Below are 27,474 nucleotides of genomic sequence, written 5' to 3'. Positions count from 1 at the left end.
GTTAATGTAAGTGAGTAGTCCGCCCCGCTAGGTGGCGTTAAACTGGGGTACTTATATAAATTAAGGAGTGTCAACGCCGGCTTGGACACTCGCCCCTTGCAGACGTGTCCTTCCTTGCTCTCAACCCAAGCTATCACCATGAGGGATATCGCTCTATCTCTACCTAGGGAGCTAGTCGCCATCCTGGAGCCCTTGCTGGCTTACAGGGTCGGGGACTACTCCCTTCGGACTTCGTACAAGTCCAACTCCTCCACCCTCTCCATCTCCTTCGACTTAGGTCAAAGGAAAAGGCCTCTGGTCAAAGCTCCGGCCAAGACCAAGCCTAAGGAGAAGAAGACCCCGGCCCCTGCCCCTGCTGCACCACGCCCGGTACAGAAGGCCAAGCCGCCCACAGTGAAGAAGGCTCCACCAGTCGCCCCCATGGAGATCCAGGAGAGCCTTCCCACCACCCCTCCACCCCCTTCAGCTGCACTGGAACTCGCTCCCCTCGAATCCAGAGGGGAGGAGCCCTTTCGCACGCCGGAAGGGACAGGACATGGTAGAAAGAAGAGAAAGAGGAAAAGTATCTTCTCCCCCGACTCTCCCCCTCTTCCATCACCACCAAGCAGAAACACGGAGACCCAGACCGCCACACCACCAGGCCCGTCTCTCAACTCTAGCCAAGTCCAGACTGACCCAGTCCCGGACCGAGTTCCAATGGAAAAACCGGAGGACCAGCGGTTACTTCTCTCCCGGGAAGCGACCAGTCTACTGGAAGCCCACAAGAGCCTACCACCACCGGCCTGCGGAACTCGCACAAACTGGATTAAGCCAAGCAGTCGCCCCTTACCATCCCTGGTCATGGTTCAGACCATAGAGGGCGAACGGTTTGAGCATGACATCCACAACTTCACCGACCTGAAGGAGTTTCTGGAGCAGAGCGAACTCGCCTGCCCAGACCACTTCATCGCCGCCATGGCAGCTCGCCTCATCAAGGGATCCTTCCAAGACATCTCCAATGAAGAAAGCAAGCTCGCCAACCTCCTCCTCGCTGGCGTTTCCCAGTAAACGCCCTCGTCGCCACACAAGCTCGCCCGCCTACGCCGTGCCTTCCCACGCCTGACCCTCTCCCCTCCAACCCACGCCCAAACTTTTCCATATTATTGAGTATTTTATTACCACCCACACCCCCCCAGCCAAACCCACTGCCCCTTAGCTTTTATTAGATTAGTGCTGTAAAAGTTACATTTTTTTGGGTCGCACTTCTTTATTTATTTATTACGCTTTTTTTCTCCCAATAGTATAAAGTGCTTCCCCGTGTGCGAAATACGCTAATAGTCGGAAAGCGCACGTTAAATCTCCTAAATCCAATCCAATCCAATCCAAGATTTGAATTGTTCATTCTCGCTCTAAGTGCAAGCACGGCCATTAGATTATTCTATTTCTTTATGTGAAAAGTATTTCATTTTCAATGTTTTAATCTGTTGTCTGTATGTTTCAGATATGTGACAGTGGGGACAGTTTCAGATTTGTTATATTTTTCGGGCGTATTGTTGTCGCCAGGCTGCAGAGCCATTATAATACTAAGGTAAGCTGCTGTAAGCGTAGTAAAACGACGATGTGATGTTGCTCTGGGCTGAGGAGCCATTATAATACTAATGTATGCTGCTGTATGTGCAGTCTTACGATGTGATGTTGCTCTGGGCTGAAGAGCCATTATAATACTAACGTAAGCTGCTGTATGTGCAGTCGTACGATGTGATGTTGCTCTGGGCTGAAGAGCCATTATAATACTAACGTAAGCTGCTGTATGTGCAGTCGTACGATGTGATGTTGCTCTGGGCTGAAGAGCCATTATAATACTAACGTAAGCTGCTGTATGTGCAGTCGTACGATGTGATGTTGCTCTGGGCTGAAGAGCCATTATAATACTAATGTATGCTGCTGTATGTGCAGTCTTACGATGTGATGTTGCTCTGGGCTGAAGAGCCATTATAATACTAACGTAAGCTGCTGTATGTGCAGTCGTACGATGTGATGTTGCTCTTGGCTGAAGAGCCATTATAATACTAACGTAGGTTGCTGTATGCGTAGTAAAACGACGATGTGATGTTGCTTTGGTCTGAAGAGCCATTATAATACTAACGTAAGCTGCTGTATGTGCAGTCGTACGATGTGATGTTGCTCTGGGCTGAAGAGCCATTATAATACTAACGTAAGCTGCTGTATGTGCAGTCGTACGATGTGATGTTGCTCTTGGCTGAAGAGCCATTATAATACTAACGTAAGCTGCTGTATGTGCAGTCGTACGATGTGATGTTGCTCTGGGCTGAAGAGCCATTATAATACTAACGTAAGCTGCTGTATGTGCAGTCGTACGATGTGATGTTGCTCTTGGCTGAAGAGCCATTATAATACTAACGTAAGCTGCTGTATGTGCAGTCGTACGATGTGATGTTGTTCTGGGCTGAAGAGCCACTATAATACTAACGTAAGCTGCTGTATGTAGCTAATGAATATATCAGGTTCATCTCGGCCGTGCAACGCACAGCGTGTTCCATTCTTAAGAGTGTTGTTGTAATGTTGCGTAACTGTTGGGCATAGGAGAAGATATATGTTTTGACCAGAAATGTCTGCTCTGAATCATGTTGAATCAGTGCTTTCAGACAGCAGCTGTATGTCTCGCAAGAGGGCAAGGTGACAAATACTGGAAAATTACAACCAAAACTTCCACAGGGAGACTGTTCATTTGATATCTGTCAAGAGAAAGTTATTCAATAGTTTATGAAATGAAATGCACGTGCATCACGTGCACATAGAAGATTATGTAAACACGTAAATATCATAAATAAATATTCAGAGTGCCTGCCGAAACAACCTACGTCAGGGAAATAACTTTAGATGTTTTTCACGACTTAAACAAATATATTTTTTGTTAAAACATTATTTCATAATCTTTGTTTGACGAATTTGACTCTTGGGAAGTAGTACCTCCCCTCGGGAATCAAGGTGTTGATAAGACTTTTATGCATTCCTATTGAAGAAGTTAATGTTGGGTGCCAACTAGAATAGTGAAACCACTTCTTGCCAAAATAACATAAGTCTGACATTGGTCATTTTTTAACAACCTTTTTTTATATTTGGAAAGGCTATTTTTAGCAAATGTATCAACACAATCTTGGCCAGAATCACATCAAACAATAGGGAATTAAATACTTCCGTTTTGTTCTATGATGCAACCGCAACTTTAGTCTCACTTTGGTTGTTTTGCCTTAGGCTTGTAAGTCTACAATTAATTACTAGCAATGGATACGTTCTCTCTCTCTCTCTCTCTCTCTCTCTCTCTCTCTCTCTCTCTCTCTCTCTCTCTCTCTCTCTCTCTCTCGCGCCTTTAGCAGACATTTCGTATGATTATGAAAATGGTATAATCGCAATTATACCATACAAAATAGATAAATGATATTGAAATATAAATACTCACAACAGCCAGTCAGTTTGCTGTTACTACTTGTTTATTGTCAATGAGCTGTGCTCCAATGATCAGGGGTGTCACTGAACAACAATAAAGTAATAATAAAAACGTGGTGATAGGTTCAAAGGTTTATTACTATTAGCTAATAGTATCAATGGCCGAGCTAAAAAAATCTATACTGAATATAATCGCTGATTAAATAATCAGGAAATACACAAGCGGCTGAACTGCAGTAATAAATTGCGAGTAGCTAGAACAACACTTTGATATCGACAAGATGCATCGTTAGCCAATTAAATCGACTGCGACCAACTAACACCAACATTCTCATGAGTGAATAACTTTGGCCTTGTTAATTACGGGAAATACACACGGAAGGCCTATACCTAAAATAAGTCTCTTGGACAATAAAATAGACGAGAACGTCTGAATATCAAACAAGTCTAATGAGTAAACACTCAGCCACTTTGACTGAGCAAGGAAATTCTAAAATTCCTCCAAAACTAGACAATAAAGGTAGGTTATCCACGGATAACTAGAAAAACCGAGTATGAAAAAAACTAGCAAATAAATTCAGCTTAATACTAGCAGAGTTAGTACCAGATCAAAAGTGCCCCGTAATCACTTACTAACGAAACCGCACACCAGTATTTGTGAAGCATACTTGGAATGTATTGTTTTTATATCTTGTGAATTCCAGGTGTGTAGCTTCCTGATAATTTCATCTTACTATATGTTATTTCTTGCAAAATTAATATTTGTCACTTCATATGTTGTATGTTTTTTTCTCCAAATGAGTGAGTGAGTGAGTATATTTTACGCAACTTTTAGCAATATTCCAGCAATATCACGGCGGGGCGACACCAGAAATGGTCTTCACACATTGTACGCATGTCGGGTCTTCGGCGTGACGAGCGAACGCTTTAACCACTAGGCTACCCGACCGCCCTTCTCCAAATGAAGAACCTGGATGAAATTGTGTTCGTATAGGAAAAGGAAATAGTTGATGGTTGCTGAAATTTGATATATTGTTGGACATTTTCGAAAACTTACTTTTGCCTGAGAATGTTACTTAAATTTAAGGCATCAATTCCCATGATTGCAAATTTCAAATTCAATAAATTGCAGCCTTTGTCTGATTGAGTGGAGTATTTCTGGTTTGACCAAACGTTTCAAAGTGACAGAAAGAACTATCTAGTCGATACTGTGGGCTCTTACTGTATGTAGACCCATCCATCAGCAAAGGTTGCTGGAGTCGCCTAATTCCTTTCAGTGATGCAAAGTATAGTCTTGTTCTTACTTTGTGCAGTCCCAATGGTTCCTGAAAGAGAGGCAACAAATCTTCCAAATGAATGGCATCATTTGGCCTTCGTCCTTCCAATGTGACCATGGACCTTTGGGATGCCGGAATGCATTGCCATTAACGGTTCGTTGGTTAGAAAGATTGCCAACGTCTTTTATTGTGTCATTGCTCCTCCCTACAAGTACTTCAAAACATTGTCCATGTTAATCACATGAACGTTGTGTTTCATCATAAGAAGGGGGCACGGGTGGCCCAGTCGTCTAAGGCGCCGCGATTCGCTGTGCAGAGTTGCGTCCCTTGGGCACGCCAGAAACCTATGATTATGTGTTCGAATCAGGGGTTCGCCCCGGTTATGTTTCTAGGTTTGTCAGCACCATACCCGTGCCCGTGGGTTTCACCGAAGTGGTGAACGTTCGAGACCTGCATCACTCCGGCTTTCCTCAAACACTAAGCTGACACGACGTGATATAACTGGAATACTTTTAAAAGCGGCATTAAACCAAACTCCCGCACTCATCATAAGGAATAAAGTGATAACACACACAATACAATAATACCCACTTGTTGCAAGAAACAAGAAACAGGAAATCCCCATCCACAGGTGAAACCATCTGTTTCAAATATATCTTTCAGGGTTTGAAAAAATAAGATGTAATTAACGTGTCATGGTTCCTAATGAGACAAATTTGAAAATAGACAGAGGAGCTGTTTTGGCTTCACACCACGTCATTCTCCAGCATCTCCTGCTCTTCCTGTTGTTGCTCACTTTGGGTCTCTGACGGGTCACGTGGAGGAAGTTCCGTGTAATGGGAGACAACTCCTACGACCAGGCAATCACTAGCCACATTTACGGTGGTGCGAAAACGATCCCTAGAAAGAGAGAATGAGGTGACTCAGCTGTTGACGGCTAGCAACGACCCACGCCATCGATTCACCCCAAATGGTTTGAAGAAAGGGGTCTGATGACGCAAGTGCAAAGGTTCGCTCAATAAAATAATGTATATATCTAATGAAGGATATCTATCATCCGAAACGTGGTAATATTGTCATCATACAATGTCATTCTTAGATTATTTCATATTGTAAAAATTTTTTGTCATCGCTTACAGTTGGTACCTAAACAATGTATTTGTTATGGAATGCGCGTAGTAACATACATGTATTAGAACATAAGGTCAGTTTTTTTTGCAGTCAAACAATGACAACAGGCAATATAATTCCCAAATAAAAATTTATTTTCGGTATCTTAGACCAGCAATAATCGTAATAAACACGTAACAGTACGTTTCAATAAACATTTCATAGTAACTGCTTTGTTGGATTGAACTGAAAGTGGTATCTACCTGACCTTTTTATTTGCATATTTATATGCAAATGACCCCAACCGAGGAACTTAAGGATACCATACGAGGATAACTTACATCAACCAGTCAACAGTGACCAGGAAAGAGATGCCTCGATCCGGGAGAGCAGTAGATTTTAGGACAAGCAACAGCATAACAAAAGCAGCACCAGGAACAGCAGCAGATCCTATACTGCTCAGAACAGCTGTTAAACTGGAAAATGTTTATAACGTGACGCAATAGTAATTAATCATTAAACTAGTTTTTCTCAAGTTACATTAAAGCCCATCAACACGTCCGGCAATGCATACAAAGAAAATAATATCATATTACATCCCTTAAACAGTTCAAGCCCGTTGAAAAGTATGGAGGAAATCTAAAGAGACTCAAAAGTAAAGAGCGTAAAACATATTTGCTACATACCAAATCACACTGCAACTGTACAGTTGGTTTCCAACTATATAAATTGTGTGGGAATAGCATATAATCCCTAATAAGCCTGAATAAAGTTATGTACCAATATGTCAATACATGGTAATGTATTCAGCTCGGTCATCATTGGTTTATTTGTTCTTTATTTGCACTCAGCAATATTCCAGCTATAGGACGGCGGTCTGAAAATAATAGAGTCTGGACCAGACAATCCAGTGACTGACATCATTAGCATCGATCCACGCAATTAGAATCGATGACAAGCTTCAACCAAGTCAGCGAGCCTGACCACCCAATCCCGTTAGTCGCCTCTAACGACAAGCATAGTCGCCTTTCACACGTCCTTACACTTATTACACCCTACATCCAGAAACCATTTTTGTAAGGGTTTAATGCTTTTCTTTATAGCCCCCATGGAACAGCTACTCTCCAAAAAGGTAGGGGGATATTCTAAAATAACGAAAGATTACAGAAATACAAATAGGTAATGAGTGAGGGTAATGCGTTGATAAAATAGGGACTGGATGTAGCATGACAATTAACAGAACATGTTAGCAGAGTATTGTAACGGTTCTAACAACCAATACAGACGACCAGTGTGTGTTTTAAATAATACATATTTGATCAATAATGGTTCATGCCCCGAGATTGGTCCACATGCAATGTTACGGTAGACTGCGGTTAGGTTTTGGTTCCGGAACCGTTCTATCTCTGGCAGTTATTTTTTCAGAGCTGATCTTTCTTCAACCAATTTCCCAATAATAAGTTTCTGGCTCATGCATTGTCGAGTGTTTGTTTTTTCCTGCTGGAGTTTCACTGCGGCGTGTAAGAACACGAATCTGGGTCAAACAATTCAGTGGTTGATATTACGTTAACCGTGTCACCAAGATTGACCACATGATGCAATTTATTGACCGTGCTTGTTGGTTTTACCAAAGTTCTAAAGGTCTGAGACGTGTGTCACTTCGGGCTTCCCTCTCGAGGTAGGCTAGCACACCATTGAATATCTTTAATGCTGTTGAAAGCGGAGTTAAATCCAAGTCACTCACTCAGCAGGGTCACCAACATACCTTATAATTATGACATCTCCAAATGATAGGTTGATTCCATTGTACTGTGCTATGAACACAGGGGCGATGGCAGCATACACCGCTGTGCCATCCATGTTGACTGTGGCGCCCACTGGGAGGATGAAACGGGATATTCGTGTATCCATCTTCATCCGCGTCTCGACGCACTGCATCGTCACCGGCAGCGTGGCAGCGCTGGAAATAGATCCGACTGTCATGTAAAGCAGGCGGAGCTCACCATTCTTGGTTGCAATGTGACAACATGACGTGCGTTGGATTATTAATATTTGAGTCAACCGAGGTTACAATATTTCTGGCATTAACCACTGTTAATCAAGAATAACTTAGGGCTGCACGCGAAGCAAAAGACCCCATATTATATACAAAATGGCCTCCAGGAGTCGGAGAACCACATCAGCAAAGTGTACATGTATTGATATAACACACACATATGAGAGGGTAACAAGCATAATATTGCGAGACCTTTTTCTATTTAATGCATGGGAAATAAAGTTACACCAAATAAGTACACCTGTCAGAAATAAAGCGAAGAACATCAAACATAAGGAGTCACAAAAGAAAAACATTTCTTATGAATATCGAAAATTTCCTTCGTCCTTATGCTAAAAATTCAAATAGGGCCAAGTATTTTTTTTCCACAAGTGGGATATGTTTGTCTATATCCATCTCCTGTTAGAGATGTTCAGTAATTTTTATAGGTGTGATTTCCCTTATGCGTGAGAATGAGTGTTGTTTAGCTTTGGTAAATGCAGACTATTTCCATATACTTGCGTTTGCTCTCCGTTGCCACTTGCATAGAGAGTAAACCAGTTTTTTTATATTATGAATTCAATGTAAACCTTAAAAACAATAGCGAATCAATCGGGAGTCACCCGTGAAGATTCAGGTTAGAACTGTTCTTCAGCAAGCCATTCTTATCGTAAAAGGCGACTAACGGGATCGGGTGGTCAGACTCGCTTGGTTGATGCATGTCATTGCATCAGAATTGCGTAGATCGATGCTCATGATGTCAATCGTTGGACGTTGATACATTAATTTGTTCGCTACATTGCATTTGAAACCCTGTTTAGGCATTGGGATTATCAATACTGTAGTTCTATCATGTAAGAATAGAAAATCAATATGGTCAATGAGCGTAATATTACAATGAGTCCAAAACTCAGGTCAGTTACCCGTTTCAAGTTTTTCGGAAACGTAACAGACTGCCCATTACAAACCGTTACTGTTTATTATACTCTTCATTTTGGAATAATGTATACAGATTTTGTTCGAGGAAATTGATTGAAGAAGATATAGGTATAAATGTTTATTATTTGTGTCAAATCGAAGTGAGCCTATTTGGCGATCTTTTTTAATTTATCTTCCTTTCACTAACCCGACGGTCCAACCTTTAACTGACAGAGCATGTGTTAAGCGCGATACGAGCTGTACGTCTTACTGTCACTCCTATAGACAGTTAACCAGTACAAGTTTCACCTCTATCGGTAACCTTCACGCTCGTGTATGAACAGCATATCTATTTTGCTTAAACAATGATCTATCTATTTATTGCCATGTCCTTATATATATGTTCCGTGATTAAGTGATAGAACAGGGATTAGATTGTAATTAGTAAACCCCTTGATAACCGTTCGAAGCGAGGCGGTTGGATCAACTGATTGGTCATTCCAATCGGTATGTCTTGCCCTTGATGTCACACTTTTAGAAATGAAGTATATTTTGCATTGTATACCTTCCCATATCTACGTTGTATTGTCGCCGAACAGGCTATATGCGTTCTCTTCAGTACAGCGCCTGGGCCATGCGGTACGCGAAATGTGAAGGTATTTTGTAAAATAAATGTTGTGGATTTCGATTACCTGAGGGTTGTAAGAATAGTTTTGAGAAAATTGTAAAAGAAACATGCACTGACAAATGATGTCACCAACAACATATAATATCCGAAATAGAGGAAATGGTAATCACTTAAATCCATTTTTATATTTGTAAGAGTTAATTGGTGCATGGTGTACAAACAAAATATGGATGAATGGTGGCTGTTTGTTGTCAATCAGTATTACGTTTAATTCATAATCAATAAAATATAGATAATATCTTGGCATTTTAATTTTTTGTAAATATTACAAGACACAGAATAACCCTTTTCATTAGTTTCACTACATATTCAAGGGTACTTATACTAAATACAATTTTTCATCCAAAATTAAAAACAATATAATTTTATTCATAGTAATTGTAATATAGACATTGCTTCTTCTTCATTTCATTTGACCTTGCTTTTTGTGCTTTCTTATTCCAATATGATGTTTCGAATTCCCACACAAATAAATTAATAATGTTCTTTACATAGCACAATGTTATAATTTTAATGGATACCTCTGTACACTTGTGCATGTACACAGCTATTGGATTACACAATAGTCATGCATGACGTTTAACCGTCATTATATGTAAGTATGATATATGTTATGTGCTTTGGTTGGTTTGTTGTTTAACGCCGCACTCTATTTAACTAAATAAATTGTGTGGGAAAAGTAGTAGTATATAATCCCTAATAAGCCTGAATAAATTTGTGTACAAATGTGTCAATACATGTAATGTATTCAGCTGGGTCATCATTGGTTTCTTTGTTGTTTAACACCGCACTGAGCAATATCCAAGCTATATGACGGCGGTCTGTAAATAATAGAGTCTGGACAAGACAATCCAGTGATTGATATCATGAGCATCGATCCACGCAATTGGGATACGATGACATGTATCAACCAAGTCAGCGAGCCTGACCACCCGATCCCGTTAGTCGCCTCCTACGACAAGCATAGTCGCCTTTAACGACCGTTATGCTTGGCTCCGTCTCTACATGTAAATAGTTGTCGAAGCGCACATTGATCCGGGAACCAGTGAATGGGGATATTCACGGGTCTCAATGGAGTAAAACTTTATAGGAAATAAAAATAAGAAGATTCGTTCTCTGTCGTCTATGAAAGTTAAAATCGTCTTGTTTCATTTGATCATTACATGGCATTCGACATTATAGTTAACTGAATAGTTAACGGGGAATATGGTTTTATGTCATTCATGCCCCTACAACCAAATCTGACTGGTATAAGTAACTCAATTACTAATTTTATGAAAAGTGAAAAGAGAGATAAATGGAACTGTGAAAATATATACCTGGAGCTTGTCGCAAAGGCTGTCAGCAGAGCTTGTATTGCTTTGAGGTATATGGCAAATGGGTTCTTCCTTGTCAGGATGAAATACATGCCTGGAACGACCATCAGTGAATGGATTGCCAATCCGGACAACTCAGTTGCAATGTAGATAGCCAGTGTTTGTCCAGTCTCCGTCATGTCAGTTGTGGACATTATCTGGCCCATGACGAGAAACAGTATGCCAATTGGTGAATACCTGGAGAAATATAATGTTGACAGAAACAGGCAGTGGAAACGCATTCTAATTAAATGCGGAAAGTTATACATTGATAATCCGTATGTATGTTGTTTAACGCCGCACTTGACAATATTCCAGAAATATTATGGCAGTCCCTTTTTCTCTGTGTTTGTGTGTGTGTGGTTCTGTCTCTGTGTGTGTGTATGTGCTTCTGTGTGGGTGGGTGTTCTTTGTTTGTGCCTCTTTCTGTGTGGATGTGTGTGTCATGAACGTCATGAGTTTTTCCCCAAAGGTTGTGTGTACCCACCACATGACAAGTCTGATCATTTTGAAGGTGACGATGTTGACGACGGTAAAGAATTGTGTCACCACTGCTCCACGACGACCTAGCTGGCTAAGAGTCACACCGAAAACAATGCAGTAGATAAGTACACCTGTCAGGAGAAAGTTATGGGATCATATAGCATCACACAATACAAGTATCACAATATACAGAGACACACGTGACAGGTGATTGTTCCTGCTTGTTGCCTTAATCCGAAAAAACACGCAAATACGTTCCCCAACTTTTTATATCGAATGCTCTTTCCTCCCAAACCATTTAACACTAACAGATTAAATTTCAGCAATATTGTGAATTACTGATATACATATTCATACTTTAGTTGTATCCCATAGATGACAGTAATAGGTCTATACATGACCCGCATCTAATCGGAAGGCATACATGTACCTTACAGTGAGTGCAGTAGGACTTGAAACCAGAACAAATGTTTAGCTTAAAAAAGAGCCGTCTATCCAGTACCGGCCAGTTAATCTGGATGCCAGGTGTCTAAGAAACTTGTATCTTTGGCAGTGGGGCCTAAAACTAGACAACATGTATTTTTTGTCTTCTGGTGTCATTTCCAACTGTACAAGGCCGCTTACCGAATGGTAACATTTCTGAGATTAATATGTTTGTTTGTTGTTTCACGTCGCCCTCGGTCTGTAAATAATCGATCTGAACCATGTATACCATTACGATACGGTTTACCTTAACTGGTTAATTATGACCAATGTTAGTAAATAATAGACAAGCATATATACAGGTGTGAGGCAGTGTTTTGACAGTTGAGTAGAATGGGATGTAGTACTGGAGTGGAGAAGCGTGTCACGTACACAAAAGGGGTGATGTAAGGTGAAGCCAGCAGAACAAACAAAGGGATTATGACTGATTGGCGTCTTTGATGATTTGATGGTACGCAGGGGGGATGTAATAGACTTGATCACGGTTGACTGATGGTTGGAGTCTTTTGATGTTGATGACTTCCTGGAGTTTTCTGATTTTGAAGTCTTTGAGGTTGATTGTAATATAAGGACTTTGATTTTGTCGTACTGGATGCTGTGGCTGGGGTTGGCACGGATATGATCCGATAGAGCTGACTTAGAGTAAACTTTGGAGACTGAGATTTGAAGTTCTTTACTTCGGGTTTTGAGGGACCTTGACGTTTCACCAATGTAATTAAGGTTGTCCACAGTTACACGGAATGGAGTACTCTGCTCCTGATGGTTCTAGCTTGTGGCTGACTGGTGGATTACCTGTGGCTTTAATGGTGTTCTGAATGCTGTTACTTCTCTTGAAAACTACATCAGTTTTGGCCTGTTGCTTGAAGAGTCTCTGGATTTTGTAGCTAACTGTTCCAAAGTAGGGGAGGTCACTAAGGGTGCAGATTGTTGACAGGGAGATTTCTGAGTTTTCTTGGCGATGCTCGTTATTGTCTGTTGAACTAGCTGTTCGGGGTAGTGGTTTTACAGTAAGAAAACTTGTTTGAGATGGTTTGGTACCATACCTCATATGAGGTCTAGCCTCGCACCTGTATATATGCTTGTCAACCATACTCTGATCGATGCTCATGATGTCAATCACTGGATTGTCTGGTCCAGACTCGATTATTTACAGACCGCCGTCATATAGCTGGAATACTGCTGAGTGCGGCGTTAAACAACAAACCAATCAACCACCACTTGCTTGATAACGGTGTGAGAACCTACACTGCTTCTGATTGTCAAATAGAAGTTGTTCATTCATATATCGTATCCTTACTGAGTACTCCAACTTCTTAATGCCTCTCAAAGAAGAAAGCAAGATTATTATCAAGCAGCCTCGTGTAAATTTGAATGTCATCTATTAAAACCGGTCAGGCAACATTTCTTGAACCTGTTAAAAGTTAGAACTTCGTGTCATCGACTACCAATTGAGGAAAGAAGATATAGTAAAATACCTACCGTGTCTGTACATCATGTAATTGTTATGACCCAGGTGATGAAAACCATTATTTATTTATTTCTAAACTAACGACATTATGAATATTTACATACCTGCATATTCCTGAAAACAATTTTCTGTAAGCAAAATTATCTTCTTATTACAATCACATACAGTAGGAAACTTGTTTCAGTAGAATAATGTGAACAAATGTGAAATAATCAAATAAAATATGCTACTCTGCAAACCCAACATACTATGTACATACTAGTATTGGTTGACATACAACTCTGTTCTGTTTTGATAATATTCGGTGTTTTTATCATTTGTGATCGACTCAAGTGGAAACGTTAAACGTATTGATACGATTCATGCATTCTTAAACTGGTGAATACTCATTACTTTTACTTCATTCATAAACATCTGGCTAATATTATCAAGTTTGTCCGGTCAAAATGTGCATGCTCGTTTGGTTATGTCTACTAGGAACTCAGCCTTGTAGTACCAATACACTAAGTGAGTTTGCTGTATAGAAATTCAGAAGCGGGAACATTTCACAAACACATTTCAAAAGGGCCAACGGAACTATTTCGAAACGGTGGCAACAACTTCCAAGAATACCTATGATATTTGCCCCATCAACCATCACTGTTTTCTTTGCCGTAACAGATTGGTTGACCTTCCTGGAATTACCACCAGTATCCTGCAGGTAACCAGAACTAGAGTTGCCATCGTCCTGTAACTTTATTCCATGAACAACCATCTCAGTGCGTGAGTGTTGGATTGTAGCAGCAACTATGTTGTCAGGAACTATGTTTCTGAAGAACAAGATGAAAAGAGACAAGTTTACATTTCCTGAATGAATGTAATTTTACAACATTGCCGGATATGGGTGGGAGTCCTTCATTATCCAGCCAAAATCTCATGTCATGAAATATCATTTCATTACATAACATGGTTAAGATGTATACGACTAATACATAGGGAATTATGTTCATCCAATAAGTAAGTTTCTTTTCACGTGAGACAGATTCAAACGCTATATCGCAATATGTAGCTGTAGGAAACATGGCCATGGTAGATGTTATTATCACGCGATTAAACAAATTAACTGTACTAGATTCATGACGAAATACAACCTCGTATCCCACTTGCGTGGATCGATGCTCATGACCTCAATCACTGGATTGTCTTGTACCGACTCGATTATTTACATACCGCCGCCATATAGCTGGATTATTGCTGAGTGCGGCGGTAAAAAACAAACAAACAAACGAAATACAACCCGAGAAAATCCGGTGGAGGAATAGGTCTTCAGCAACCCATGCTTGCCGTAAAAGGCGACAATGCTTGAAGCGACTAACGGGATCGGGTGGTCAGCCTCGCTAACTTGGTTGATACATGCCATCGTATCCCGATTGCGTGGCTCGATGCTCGTGATGTCAATCACTGGATTGTCTGGCCCGGACTCCACTATCTTTCAAATAAACATTACGAAATTCAATTTGAATCAGTTGCCTCCAATTTGTATATAACTGACAAGTTGTTAATGCTTTTGATGACAGGGGATTTAGCAATTGCACTCATGTCATTCATCCGCCAATAATGATTTTCATAATTTCTTATGTTAACATTTAATAATTTAATGTATTTAATAAGTATTAACACGTATGAATACATAGATTTCCACTGCTTAGATTCATTAAATAAATGCATCTTCTTTTGGAGCTGCTCTACCTTAACGCCTTGTGACGTTCCTGTTTCGAATTGGTCTTCAGCAACCAATGCTTGTCGTAAGATGCTCGCTGACTTAGCTGATGCACGTCATCATATCCCAAATGCGGAGATTAAATAAACAAAATGTTACCTCAATAAGTCCATGAAGATGTCCATTGTTGATGCCATAGCGTTACTGTGTAATACATCGGTTGTCGACGAGTCTGAGTAAGCTCCAGGTTTGATGGCCAGGACTAATGTCAAGCCAACCAGGGTTGCAGCAACAGAGGTACTTGCATAATAAACCATAGACAGTACACCTATCCTTCCGGCACATGATCCTTTCATGTTCCCCAGACCTTCGAAAAGCATTTATATTGTTCGGTTCTTCCCAGTGCAAATCGAATCATGTAGTAATCTTTAGAGACTTCATAACTGTGACATACGTCACTGAACATTAGGTTATATATATCCACGTGAAACTGTGCTTTTTCAGAACAAGGTGAATGATAAACTTTTCAAACGTGTCGTCGTGTACTCCAGTGCTGTACATATAGCATGTAGCGAGGAGAATACTATACATATAAAACATAAAGGAAAACAACCTTAACGGTTCATATAGCTGTATCGGTATCTGCTGGGGTTACGGGTGGCCCAGTCGTCTACGGCGCCACGATTCGCTGTGCAAGGTTGCGTCCCTTTGGGCACGCCAGAAACCTATGATTGTGGGTTCAAATCCCGGTTCGCCCCGATTATGTTTCTAGGTTTGTCAGCACCATACACGTGCTCGTGGATTTCACCGAAGTGGTAAACGTATGAGACCTGCATCACCTCGGGCTTTCCTCCCACATTAAGCTGACAACCCGTGATATGACTTGAATACTGTTAAAAGCGGCGTTAAACCAAACTCCTACTGATAATTACACTGAAAAGATATAAAGACGTAACGAGAATTAACAGTTTGTAAGGTAATTGGAAATGGAAAAGGTGACAGTTTTGATGTCATTAATTTGTAAATAACACAGGAATACGTGGACAATGACAAGTGGTGTCTGATTTACGATGCAACTTCAATCCATAAATATGTGTAACAAGAAGGTTTTAGCGTTACCTGTAATGATACTGGCTACTGTAAGAGGTAGCATCAACATCTTCAGCATACGAAGGAAAAGATCTCCAGGAAACTGCACCAGCTGAATAGTGTCAGAGGACGGCTTGAGCGTCCGGCACACCATCCCAGCAACAATTCCCAGGACAACAGCGAGAAGTGTAGAGATGAGGAGGATATTGTGCCGGAGGAACTGAAGGACCTTCATCTGCCATCAGACTTGAAATTATATCTATGTACTATGATAAATAAACGCTAAGTATACGTATGATTAATGGATGCACATGGTGGAGAGTGGAAATATTTATGTCAGTAATTATAATGTGAACAGAATATCATGATCAGGAAAGATGTCTGCAAACATAACATCGCCAATGTCACATTCTATGGGGGACCGGGTTCGAAAAGGTACATGATACTGTCGGCACTATTCTTTCCGAAGATGACAATACCCCAGTCCTTGAAACATTTGGATATTGCATACATAACTTCTCTCGTTCATTTACATAAGGGCATTATAGGACACTTGTGGAATCAAAGATATCTGTCTTAGTGATAGGCTATCAAATGAGTGTCCTTACATTAATATATATTTTGCCATAACAAGGGATAAATATTTCAAAAATTTCATCTGTCTAGGATCTTTTTAATAATATTAGTTCTCATTTAATCATTGTACCAGTATCAGGCAGATGAAATATGAAGTGACAATTCAGTGACAGCATACTCTCCCAGTGGTATTGTAATTTGCCTAACGTATCGCTCCTCATCTATCAATGAGATTAAAATTGAATACGATGTTATTAAAAACGCCAATTTAAAATTTATAATATTGTTTAGAAGGAAAGATACATTGTCATTTTAAATGACTCAATTCAAAATAAGTATATGTGGACAAAAATAACCAATCCGCATTTTTGGAACAGCTGGTTAATTGTAATTCTGAAATACATATGTATTGTAATGCCTTGCGAGAGACATTATATACCGATCCAAGTACATGTATATTGTTGAGTATGTTTGGTCTTGATTTGATAGCACAGCAGTTATGACGTTTGATGTTGAAAACGGACATCCAACGACCACATATCTGTTGGTTTTTACATCATTGACTCGAAACGCACAAACAGGGACAAAATGATTGCAAAGAGGACAATTAAAGTGAAAACTCCATACCCCGAGACTTCTGCTGCTTATTCAGCCGGACAGACGGATATTTCAGCTATTCCGTTTGGACGAGATGTCATTATAAACTTCAATTTTAAGTAACATTTTACAGGTATTTCTAAACATAGAATAAATGTGAAACGTTACTGTCATTTGATTGGTTGCATTTATGGCATCGCGTAGGTTGCTTTTTCGATATTTAGAAGGTCGTGATCATTCTGAGGGATTGACGCTACCTTCATGGATTAAAACAGTTTGGGTTGTCCAACATTTTGGTGAACCTGCCAGAACAGTGCGACGTCACTTAAGATTTACTTTTAACGTTTTAATAAATATGATTATTCATAAAATATCACCAATAACAACATAAGGTAGTGAAAGTAATTATGAGAATCAATATGAAATCGTCATCGCTGGATCGATGATTGATTAAGAACTATCGCCCAGTCTCAAATCTACCCTTCCCTTTCAAGTCGATTGAACGGGTAGCAGCAGTGGCGGCTGGACTTGAAACGCATATGCTTGTATCGCGTGGGTGTACGTGGGTGAAATAGTTATGCCCGTGTGCAAAATGACCTACTTCTTACTGTTGATTCCAAGGGAGCGGCAATTGTTGACTATCGGATCTTTGAGCAGCATTTGACGCAAACGGTCACTCTACTCGTTTCAAGACGCTGCAGTCAGAGGCGAGGGTTGCTCAACCAATCAGTCACACAGGAAATCTAGGCGTCATCATTGATTCAACATTCAGTTTGAGAAAATGCAAAAAATACATACCATCAAATAAGGAATGAGACAAATCAGTACATATGTAGACAAAGACTCTGTAAAATGCTTAGCATTCAAGCATCAAGATTAGAGTTCAGCAATAGCCTTATGCATGGCTTTCAGCAAAATCATCTGGACAAACTATAGTGTGTGCAATGGTGGTGGCACCAGCCCAGACAACTGCGTATGGAACCAAAACTTTAGCAGATGTGGCTCTGCTCTATGAAATTGTCCTTACACGTGAATGAGTCTAATATGCGTCGCTTTATCCCAAACTCTTTAATATGCATTAAGAACTTCATGAACTAATTTATATAATGTCAGCGCGTCCGTTACGCGTTACGTATGAACTACCCTTTGCAAATATGATGATATCAATTGCTGTTCTGTCAGAAAGCTGTAATACAACATTTGACATTGTTTTTATATTTGTACGACAATATAACTTTATATATGTGTTATATATATATATATGTTTAACATGTGACAGCTTGTCCCAAACTCATTAATATGCATAACATATATTGTCTACATGACTAGTTCTTGTGATATTTCGTGTCAGCATGAACTACCCTTTTAGGAATATAATTATACATGTTGATGGCCTTGTGTATTATTTGTAGGACGTTATCACTTAATACATGTAAATGTTTATTGCTGTGACTTGGTGTTGTTCCTAAACAGGCACTGGGGACTCATTTTATTCGAAGTCCCAACTGGGTGCCACTTTCTGTATGGAATAAGGGATGGTACACCCAGTGCATAATCACATATGCTTCGGGTTATAGGATGCAAACCTGCCTAAATTGTTCAGAAAGAAATTAGAACATGTTCGTGTTTGTTGTATACAATACATTTCAAATAGAGCCATCATGCTACATTATTTACATTGTATCAATGATGTTCCTTGCCATTTTATTTCCCACTTTGTACATCTGGGTCTCAATAATAATTTTAATAATACAATAATTTCACTGTAAACATGAAAATCCCAAGAAGACATATTGTAGAGTTGTATACGATCAGCCACCACACACCAGTGTTCAATTGCTTACAATGTAAAATACACATTTGTTGTTCTATTAGTTCCCGTGAAGATCCGGGTTAGAGCAACAGCAACCAATGCTTGCCGTAAAACGCGCCTATGCTTGTCGTAAGTGGCGACTAACGAGATCGGGAAGTAAGGCTCGCTGACTTGGTTGAAGCAAGTCATCGATCTCAATTGCGAGGATCGATGCTCATGATGTCAATCACTGGATTGTCTGGTCCAGACTCAATTATTTTACAGACCGCCGTCATATGCAGGTAGCTCGAATATTGCTGAGTACGGCGTTAAACAACAAAGAAAAAAACAAAACTCACCTTGTATCAGAGAAACACAAACATAAGAGTATCTGGAAGCATCGACAATATTCAATACACTGTAAAAGAGAAACGTTCCTTCTTTCCCTACATGGTCACTGGTTGTTCTATCCAAAATGCGTCGGATTATGACATCGGAATTTGCTGTGAGTAAAAGCCCCGCCTACACGATTGATTGGCAGTGTCAGTCAAGCTGAGCCACGTTGTCCTGGTGTGGCTTATGGTTATAGAACTGTAGGATTAAGTTTCAACTTACAGAACGGAGCGGGAGATATTTCTGAGGAAGACCCACGTTCCCACTGAACAGTCATATGTACTATTGGATAGTATGGGACATGTATTACTTCAACCATTTAACCTACAGCTCACAAAGCTGTATACTGGTGTATTGACTGTCTAGTTGCTGTTTGGTGCTTTATCTCATGAGGGGCAAAGGAAAGTATACCTAGTTTGTTTCTCGTGTAACTGAAAATGGAAATTATTGTTGTTACATTTGATTATGTCCATTTATCCAGAATAATCTGCAGCAGGGTTATTTAACTCGTCTAAGATACCCATCAGCAGTTGTGTTTTGAGCGATTTATTTTCACCAGTTTTAAATCAAATTATATACACATGCACAAAAGTTAAGCGCCACCATATGCATAGTCTCTTGATTTCACGTGTGGGAATCAGAAATACGAATTAAGATGATGTATGACTGAATTACGCTTCCATAGTTTCATGAACCCAAATTTGTCCAGATACCACAAGGAAAGCGTGCTTTACGTGTTGCTGCAGTTCCCCTACCCTATAAATAGTGATATTCAAGTTCCAGACACGTGGTTGCATTTTGCTCCTGTGTGAGATTCCCGTGCATCCGTTTGCCTCAGAGAAGCATTCAACGACTTGTAATTAATATTGAGGCGTAGGGTTGAAGCTGTGGTCAATGTCCGTGGATCATACACACGTTACGGACGTTTCTGTCTTGCAATAGACTCTGCACTCCCTAGGGTGTCTATGTGACACATGATATGGTCTGTTAATACCATGACAGTTACATGATAAAAAAAGTTGTTCAATGTTTTCTAATCCTTCAATTTCTGGTCTTCGGTAAAATTCCTTTCTGCTCATATTCTTTTGGAACACAAGATAAACTTGCTTTGGGACAACTTTTGCATCACATGAGGTTTTCATTTACGGCTTATAACAATCGTACATCTCGTTATAATAGTCATCATCAAGTGCCAAAAGTAACAGCTGACAAATATGGTAGGTGGCGCTTAACTTTTGTGCATGTGTATATTTTATCAAATTATAACAATGTAGAAATATTCTTAGAGTGATGACTAAGCGCCAGTACTGTTCATTCTTTAGATATTATATTGCTAACTTATTTTCAACTGATAAATCAACAGAGAGGTATAGTTTCTTTTGCACCTCAGTTTACGTACATACAAAATTTAATATATTCACCGGGGGGCACGGGTGGCCCAGTCGTCTAAGGCGCCGCCATTCGCTGTGCAGAGTTGCGTCCCTTGGGCACGCCAGAAACCTATGATTGTGGGTTCGAATCCCGGTTCGCCCCGATTATGTTTCTAGGTTTGTCAGCACCATACCCGTGCTCGTGGGTTTCACCGAAGTGGTAAACGTCTGAGACCTGCATCACTTCGGGCTTTCCTCCCACATTAAGCTGACACACCGTGATATAACTGTAATACTGTTAAAAGCGGCGTTAAACCCAACTCACTCACTCACTCACTAATATATTCACCACGCCAAAATCCGGGCTTTCAACAATTCTGTCTGAATAAGCTATGTACTGTAAAAAAGGAAGGTTACCTACATTGACCGTGGTCGGACTCATGGTAGGTGTAACATGGGCTATGAACTGACATTGACAGTGGTCTGACTTATGGTTGGTACAACATGGCCTATGAACTGACATTGACCGTGGTCGGACTTACGGTGGGTGTAACATGGCCTATGAACTGACATTGACCGTGGACCGTGGAAAGCAGCATGGCTCCACGCTCAAGATGCAAGAACCAGTAAAAGCAAGAAGAAAACCGTTCCATCGCAAAGTCAAATCAAGCGTTGGTTGCAAACCCAAAGTACCTACACCTTGCACAAACCAGCCAGATGCTCCTTTCCAAGAGACCGCTATCATGTGTGAGCCGTCGATGAATTGTGGCAAGCAGACTTGAGTGACATGATTGCATTTAACGACGACAACCAAGGATTCAAATATCTGCTGTGTGTGATTGATTTTTTTTTCAAAGATGGCATGGGTGTAACCCCTGAAGGCCAAGAACTGTTCTGCTTTGACCGAAGGTTTTCAAACCTTGCTAATGCAACAAGCCAAAGGATGACTACCTGCTCAATTGCAAACAGAAACAGGCAGAGAATTTGTCAACCAGGCTTTCGAGGCTCTCATGACAAAGCACAGCATTCATTTCTACACCAGTCAAAATACTGAAACGAAAGCAGCTGTTGTTGAACATTTTCAACAGACGCTGAAAAATAAAATGTGGCAATACTTTACTCAGCATGGGACCCGACACTATGTGAAAGTCTTACCCCAGTTGGTCAAGTCATACAACCGTCATGTACATCGGACCATTGGTCAGCGCCCTGAGGACGTCCTCCCAGGAGATGTCCTGTCAGAAATTCAGACTACACAGAGGAACAACAACAACAACAGCAGCAGCGCAAACGGAAGACCACAAAGACTGTCGTCCCCCAAGACAAGATCCCCATCTCTTTAAATGCCAGGCACCCGTGTACGTCTGAACAAAACCAAAAGCACCTTTGAGAAAGATCTCCACAACTGGACCAAGGAACTGTTTATGGTGGACCGTCTCCTGTCTATCGGATCAAAGATGATCATGGTGAAGTCCTCAAAGGAACCTTTTACCCTGAAGAAATACAGCCCATCTTGAAAACAGACGATGTGTATGCCGTGGATTGCATGCTGAAAAGACGTCCAGGGCCGAAACAGGGGTCTTCGTGGTCTTCGTTACATGGTCCGGCTACCCTGCCAGTTTTAATTTTTGGATCCCTGCAGATCATTTACAAATAAAATAAGGAGCCTGCTGTCACTCAGCCTCATTCAGAGGATGGACACCTCCACCACCACCACCACCACTGCAGAGAAACTTCTCTGCATCCATGGGTACCGATGAACCTCCCCTTGCTGCTGCTGCTGCACCATGACATACCCAGCGTCGACACTCCCCTTGGTGTTGTTTTGGCATGACGTAACCCCGCAGCGAAGTCGTCTTTTTTGCTCAGAATATGGTGATATATGGCGGGATCATCATGAGCATGGTTCAGTTGGCCTTGGATCACGGACAGAAACAGTTGTGGACAGCCCTGCTTTCCAGTTGTTTGAGATACATACTTCCACCACCCACCTTGACCGCCTCACCAGACATCCCCACAACATCCGTCAGAAGACTTCAACCTGATACCTCATCCACCCAGAGTTTTCTACCCTTGCTCATGACGTCATGGCTGCCAACTTTTATTCGAAACAAGACTTTTACATAACCCTGCCCAGCGATGCCTTCATGGACATCTATCCAAACAACACTGTCAATGCGTATGAATTCAAGTTGCCTTATCTTCTGCAACTGGATCGTCAACAGTGGGAGGTGGGTGTTAGCGAAATTCACTTTCCGATGACATGGTACAACGTCGCCCCACCCTTTGACTGGTTTGCGCTGAACCTCTCCCTGAAAAAAAATCCCTTGTGTATGAAAGCATGGGGAGCGCTATACCACAGACATAGTATGGAGCCCTCTGTTACGATAGCAAGAAGATTCCTATCGAGAAAGGCGTCTATTCATCTGCAGATTGGTGAAAACCCTCAACCGTTTGATTCAGGAATATTTTACGAGTGTCTTGAAAGAACAGTCCTCAGACAGCGTCCGAAGTGATGGGAGACGGTTTGTCATTGCTGCCAGGCATCCCTAAGATAGTCTAAAATTTTACATGCTTGGAGATGGAAAAGTGCGATTCCAAGGCCCTGAAGTAGTAGCACTCCATTCAGGCGAATCACTCTATGGCACGAAAGTGATCATACCAAGTCCACTCTTGAGATTTGTTTAACTACTGCTCCTCGGTGAGGAGGAGTATAAAACCTACACAGAGACGTCTCTTCCCTTGACTGCCTTGGCCCAGTGGCAAGAGGGGGCTTCTCCCTTGGTAGGTGGGTATGTAGAAATGCGGCATGGTTCCTTTGAGGGTATTAAACTCTACATCATGGATGACATGGGGCGACCTGTGCCATTTCAAATGGGGAAAGCCATCGTGACACTTCACTTCAGACGTTGCCGCTAACACAGAAGCAACATGTTGGGACACGGGTTGGCACACCAGATGGATCGAGGACAGTCCGGTCAACTTGGGAGTGGCATCAAAGTATACAAAGGACGGTATCATCAACGTGGCAGTGGCCTCGGAGGTATCTTGAAGATGGCGTTGCCTTTTCTTAAATCTGCCGGAACATCGGTGCTCAAGATGGGTAAAAAGATTATACCCGGGTTGGTGAGTGATGTGGTTGCAGGCAAACGCAAATGGTCAGAGAGTCTGAAACATCGTGGAACAGCAGCCCTGATGGATGTCTTGGAGGAACGTGAGGAGACGAGACCCCTAGAAGACGTAAAGACGTCCCCACCCGCCTCCAGAAACAGCATAAAAGGAAAAGAAGAATGGTTTAAAGGTCAGTCCTCATCAGACTTTAAACCTGACCAGACGTCCTTCAAAGGCAGAGCGAGGGAGGAACATCCATCCATCCATTCACCCATCCATCATCATGCATGATGCGCCGAGATGCTTGTGAGTGTTCAAAGGCCCAGTTGGATCTCTTTACAGTACCCTTGGGGTCCACCTCGGTGCAAGAGGGTCAGTGGATTCACTATAGTCCCTTGGCGCCACACTCTGTGGCAGGACCACTCCAGTTTAACATTTCCAATCCTGTGAACACTTACATTGATTTGAAACAGTGCTACCTGAGAGTATGTCTATGCATGACGAAAGAAGATGGCACGGATACCATACTGGCAGATAACCCCGCATCTACAGTAAACAACTTGATGCATTCCCTGTTTCGCGAAGTGTGTGTGCAAGTGGGACACAATCAGTTGGAGATCACACCATCCATGGGCACTTACCCTTACAGAGCCTACTTGGAAACCCTTCTGAGTTATGGTACAGGAGCCAAAACATCTCACCTTCAATGTCATGGATGGTTTGCTGACCATGCTGGTAAAATGGACACCTTCAATCCTGATGCAGATGCGAAAGCAAGAAATAGGGGCGTCAGAACGCGACGTGATCTTATCGTGCCCACCAAAAAATGGAACTGACAGGATGTCTACACCTGTTTCTTCAAGACTGTTATCTGGTGGAAGGCGTCCCTATGAAACTGGAATTGCTATGAGGTCCCGATGAATTCTTCTTCATGTGTGCTGCTGATGGTATCTACAAACTAGCCCTGACCAAAGCCGAATTCTATGTCCGTCAACTCAGAGAAACACACGTGTCCAGTCTGAACGCTGGGGTGACTGCCAAGTATCCCCTTTCCCGTGTGCAAGTGACCGCCCATGACATTCCGAGAGGTGGTAGAGACTTTCACAAGGATCAGCTCATCGGTGGCCAATTACCAAAATGCGTGGTGACAAATACTGGAAAATTACACCCAAAACTTCCACAGGGCGACTGTTCATTTGATATCTGTCAAGAGAAAGTTATTCAATAGTTATTTTCGTCAACAATTGCAAGTGATTGAACATGAAGTGCACGTGCATCTGCTATAACGTTGCACAACATAATTAATAAGCACTCAGAAAATTATTTAAACACGTAAATATCATTAATCAGATCATTCAGAGTGCCTGCCAAAACAACCTACGTCAGGGAAATAACTTTAGACTTTTGTTTGACGAATTTGACACTTCGGAAGTAGTACTTCCCCTCGAGAATCCAGGTGTTGATAAGACTTTTATGCCTTCCTAGTGAAGAATTTAATGTTGGGTGCCAACTAGAATAGTGAAACCACTTCTTGCCAAAAAAAACTAAGTCTGACTTTCGTCATTTTTTAACAACTTGTTAAATTTGGAGAGGCTATTTTTAGCAAACGTATGAACACAATCTGGGCCAGAATCACACAATAGGGAATTAAATACTTCCTTTTTGTTCTATGATGCAACCACAACTTCAGTTTGTTTTGCCTAAGGCGTGTAAGTCTACAATTGATCTTTAATTACTAGCAACAGGTTTGATACGTTCTCTCTCTCTCTCTCTCTCTCTACTAAAATAGATAAATGATATTTAAATATAAATACTGTGCTCCAGAGATCAGGGGTGTCACTGAACAACATTAAAGTTATAATGAAAACGTGGTAATAGGTTCAAAGGTTTATTACTATTAGCTAATAGTATCAAAGGCCGACACTGAAGAGATAAAAAAGTCTATACTGAATATAATCGCTGATTAAATAATCAGCAAATACAAAAGCAGGTGAGTTGTGCAACTGTTTTACAGTAATAAATTGAAAGTAGCTCGAACAACACTTTGATATCAACAAGCTGCATCGTTAGCCAATTAAATCGGCTGCAACCAACTAACACCTGAGTTAATCAACTCAACACTCTCATGAGTGAATAACTTTGGCCTTGTTAATTAACAGGAAATACACAAGGAAGGCCTATACCAAAAATAAGTTCCTTGGACAATAAAATAGACGCGAACGTCTGAATATCAAACAAGTCTAATAGACTAAACACTCAGCCACTCTGACTGAGCAAGGAAATTCTAAAATTCCCCCAAAACTAGACAGTCAAGGTAGGTTATGCACGAATTACTAGAAAAACGGAGTATGAAAAAACTAGCCAATAAATTCAGCTGAATACCAGCAGAGTAAGTTAGTACCAGATCAAAAGTGCCCCGTAATCACTTACTAACGAAACCGAACACCAGTATTTGTGAAGCATACTTGGAATGTATTTTTATATATCTCGTAAATTTCTAGTGTCCAGCTTCCTGATAATTTCATCTAACTATATGTTATTTCTTGCAAAATTAATATTTGTCACTTCATATGTGATATGTTTTTCTCCAAATGAACAACTTGGATGAAATTGTGTTTGTATAGGAAAACGAAAATAGTTGATGGTTCCTGAAATTTGATATATTGGGGGATATTTTCGAAAAATGACTTTTGTCTGAGAATGTTACTTAAATCCCTTGATTGCAAATTTCAAATTCAAGAAATTACGGCCTTTGTCTGATTTAGTGAAGTATTTCTGGTTTGACCAAACGTTTCAAAATGATAGCAAGAACTATCGAGTCGATACTGTGGGCTCTTACTGTTTGTAGACCCATCCATCAGCAAAGGTTGCTGGAGTTGTCTAATTTTTTTCAGTGATGCAGAGTATAGTCTTGTTCTTACTTTGTGCAGTCCCAATGGTTCCTGAAAGAGAGGCAACAAATCTTCCAAATGAATGGCATCATTTGGCCTTCATCCTTCCTTGTGACCATGGCTGCGTCGACGTCTTTGGGATGCCGGAATACATTGACATTAACGGGTCGTTGGTTAGAAAGATTGCCAAAGTCTCTTATTGTGTCATTGTTCCTCCCCACAAGTACTTCAAAACATTGTCACATGAACGTTGTGTTTCATCATAAGAAGGGGGCACGGGCGGCCCAATGTGGAGTTTGTTGCAGTATTTGTAGACTTGCTCGTAGACCTGTAGCTCACACATGCAGCTGCTTACTCGAACTGCCCAAGTCATACGACACTTGTCCGCAATTTTGAACAATTGTCAACATACAGAATGCAAACATATGGGTGATGGACATTATCTACCAAGTCTTCATGCAATCATAGTCTGTTTGGTGTTCTAAGAAGCACACGGATATATGATAGAGATGTGATAAAAAGAATAAACAACTTCTAATGAGTAACGGGGGCACGGGTGGCCCAGTCGACTAAGGCGCCGCGATTCCCTTGGCAGAGTTGCGTCCCTTGGGCACGCCAGAAACCTATGATTGTTGGTTCGAATCCCGGTTCGCCCCGATTATGTTTCTAGGTGTGTCAGCACCATACCCGTG

At 41.1% G+C, this 27,474-nt stretch overlaps 1 protein-coding gene across 1 annotated transcript; it reads right to left on the bottom strand.

The window, feature by feature from the left end:
• Positions 1 to 6,951: 6,951 nt before the first annotated feature.
• Positions 6,952 to 15,403, bottom strand: LOC124127717 (excitatory amino acid transporter 3-like). The gene is made up of 6 exons (XM_048384328.1): positions 15,123 to 15,403; positions 13,877 to 14,073; positions 11,318 to 11,444; positions 10,795 to 11,028; positions 7,600 to 7,794; positions 6,952 to 6,979 (listed from the first exon to the last, which is right to left on the bottom strand). Exons 1-6 carry the CDS (start codon positions 15,341 to 15,343, stop codon positions 6,952 to 6,954), a joined length of 1,002 nt encoding a protein of 333 aa, XP_048240285.1. The 5' UTR covers positions 15,344 to 15,403.
• Between the last annotated feature and the right edge of the window lie 12,071 nt (positions 15,404 to 27,474).

The sequence above is a fragment of the Haliotis rufescens genome, unplaced genomic scaffold (genome assembly GCF_023055435.1).
Source record: "Haliotis rufescens isolate VD_foot unplaced genomic scaffold, xgHalRufe1.0.p SCAF_5, whole genome shotgun sequence".
Lineage (NCBI taxonomy): Eukaryota > Metazoa > Mollusca > Gastropoda > Lepetellida > Haliotidae > Haliotis > Haliotis rufescens.
This window is presented reverse-complemented; position numbering and strand designations above follow the sequence as displayed.